This window comes from Poecilia latipinna, unplaced genomic scaffold (genome assembly GCF_001443285.1).
Source record: "Poecilia latipinna isolate Pla-1442-1.1 unplaced genomic scaffold, P_latipinna-1.0 Scaffold27, whole genome shotgun sequence".
Taxonomy (NCBI): Eukaryota; Metazoa; Chordata; class Actinopteri; order Cyprinodontiformes; family Poeciliidae; genus Poecilia; species Poecilia latipinna.
Window position 1 is genome coordinate 682,120 of NW_015112643.1, and position 2,586 is coordinate 684,705.

The 2,586-nt window shown below is 36.9% G+C and overlaps 1 protein-coding gene across 2 annotated transcripts in view; it reads left to right on the forward strand.

The window, feature by feature from the left end:
* LOC106951637 (serine/arginine-rich splicing factor 11-like) overlaps positions 1-1,805 on the forward strand; it is a 15,967-nt gene extending 14,162 nt beyond the window's left edge. Inside the window, exons 10-12 of one of the 2 annotated variants that reach the window (XM_015039293.1) lie at positions 744-827; positions 1,222-1,387; positions 1,513-1,805. In XM_015039293.1, the coding sequence (XP_014894779.1) occupies positions 744-827; positions 1,222-1,387; positions 1,513-1,704 (442 nt within the window). In that variant the 3' untranslated portion in view covers positions 1,705-1,805. The remainder of the gene's footprint in view (positions 1-743; positions 828-1,221; positions 1,388-1,512) is intronic. The other variant, XM_015039295.1, reaches the window with a different exon arrangement.
* The last annotated feature ends 781 nt before the right edge of the window (positions 1,806-2,586 follow it).

The window sequence follows — 2,586 nt, forward strand, 5'->3', positions numbered from 1 at the left end:
ACCAGCATTCTGATGCTAAAATTAGCATTTTGGCTAATTTTAGATTATGCATTCATTTTAACATGCTTAATGGTACAGGTAGAACTTAGTCCACATGCTTCTGACTCGCCACAGGTTATTGACTACATTGCAGCTTTCTTTAGCATTAATGCTAATTTTTAGCATCAGAATGCTGGTTTCCAAGCCGACGGGCACACTTTGGCATGCCCCTCAAAATTTCTGCAGGAATTTTCTAGTTTCACCTTATGATTCTTAGAAAGTAAACAAAAACTGTCTAATTCTATTTAAGACTGCTAAGATTGACCTTAGCAATAAAACAAACATACTCTAAATTCAGTGGTAGTTTAACAGTGTATTACACATAATGATATTTTTCCCCTATTTGTAGAGTAACACAAATATAACACCCTGAAATTAGCCAGATTTGCTCATAGGCTGAGCTATCTGCTCATAGAGCTCATGGTTGGTTATATTTAAGTGTCCTTATAACTATTCTTTGTTCCTTTTTTTTTTTATCAGAAATGTTTCATAGCAAACAGGAGAAAAGTGTAGAAGCTGATTTTCAGCCAGCTGCCTTTCAGTGGATAGCAACAGGAGGCCAGAGAATCATTTGGTTTAAACCAAAGAATTAAGACATTTGTAACTGTTTTGAAACCATACATTTTTACAGCCTTTATACCTTTCCTATATACTTGGGCTTATTTAACTCTTTATGCCAGTGACCCTTCTGATCTGCTCCACAGGAGGCGCAGGAGAAGTCGCACCGCCAGCCGATCTCCAAAGAAGTCTCCTAAAAGGAGAGTTTCTCCCTCTCCTTCCCCTCGAAGGTTAGTGTACTGTGATGTTTGACAGGTCTTCTTGACGGTCTACAAAATATTGCAAAGTGTGGAATTTAAAGGCTCAATAATTAGGGACAAATGAAATAAGAAACTGGGAAAATGTTTTCATTATTAAGATTTTATTTTTCTTGTATATTTTTCCTTCCATGCTTCTTTCCTTTTGTCTTTCTCTTTCTTCTGTAGCACTTTTATATTTTCAAATCAATGTAAATAACTGGGGAGCTTTAGAAAGTTGACTATGGAGACGGTGTTTTTGCATTAAAAAGGTGGAAAATCCCTAGTTTAATCATGTCAGGTTTCATTGCATGACCACACTAATTTTCCTTAGAATTATGTTGCCCGTGTTGAAGTTTCATTGGGATTTTCTCTCTACTTTGCACAGGCACAAGAAGGAAAAAAAGAGGGACAAGGACAGAGAGAGGGAACGCAGGAGTGATAAGGAACGCGTTCGCGAGGAACGAGAACGCTCTACTAGCAAGAAAAAGAAAAGTAAGGACAAAGAGCGGGAGCGGGAAAGAAAATCAGATGGAGACAAAGGAGATATTAAGGTTTGTTTTGTATCTGCAGAAACTTTATTCTGAAACTATGGGAATCGGTTCTACTGTCAGCTTGCGTAGAAAACATCCAGTGACCCAATGTTTTGTTTTTGTCTTATATTTTTTTTGTCATACAGATCACTAGAGATTATGATGAAGAGGAACAAGGTTATGACAGCGAGAAGGAAAGGGAGGAGAGGAAGGATTCAGACGACTCTGCCATGTCTCCTCAGTCTGTGGAGGGAAACGGCTCAACCCGGCTCGTAAAGCAGGCCAAAGTTAACGGCGCTGATGATCGCCACGAAGAAGACATGGATGTCAGCGACTGAATGCTGTTTCATCCCAATGTATCCCACTTATTTTGGTTAGAAACATTCTACAAAATTTCCCCCACTTGGGTAAATCTAAAATGTGAAGTGCTTGGAAAAAACAAAACAAAACCCTGTTTATCGTACAGAAACAAGTCTGTCGTTTTTGAAAATGTATATTTCAGCGTTGTTTGCCTAATAATTCGTTTTTCATTTCTCTTTTGTCGATAGTACACATTTATCCCCTTGCCACCACAGATGTAATTAGTTTAAACTGGAAGTAGGTTTGCTTTACTACTATTGAGGTCGTGTTTTCAAATTTGTTGCTTTATGTATTGTATCTTTTTTTAGTGTTGTGGTGTATGCGTCTTTCCCGCTTCTTCACAGAACAGTTGCATCTTACTTCTGACCTACAAGTGTTTTATCAAGAATTTCTTTTATATAATAAATCCTGTTTGAAGAGCTAAGAGTCGAGTTGTCCGTTTTCTTCAGCTTCCTCTCTGTGCAAAAATATGTTGGTTCACCAAGTTACTTAAAAGGAGAACAGATATTTTTTGTACCTGAACAAAGCCCTGTTTGAATGATTTCAATGTTTCAACATATCCCATCCTTCAGGGAACTGATTTTCAAAGTACTAGTCAAAAACGGTCAAAATATGATATAGTGCTTATTGGTTGATGTATTGCTACAGTAATGCATCAGAATCAAACATGGCATAGCAAGAGTTTAGTGATATTTAATCCAAAAGTGTTTTCTATGTTGAAAATATAAAAATCACTGGAATGCATTAACCAATGCAGGTAATACGATTTGAAATAGAAAAATGTTACTTTTTGACTAAGCTGATTACTGCTTTTCTGTACAATGTAATATGGTGGAATGCTTCCAATTCAGTAGTTAAAA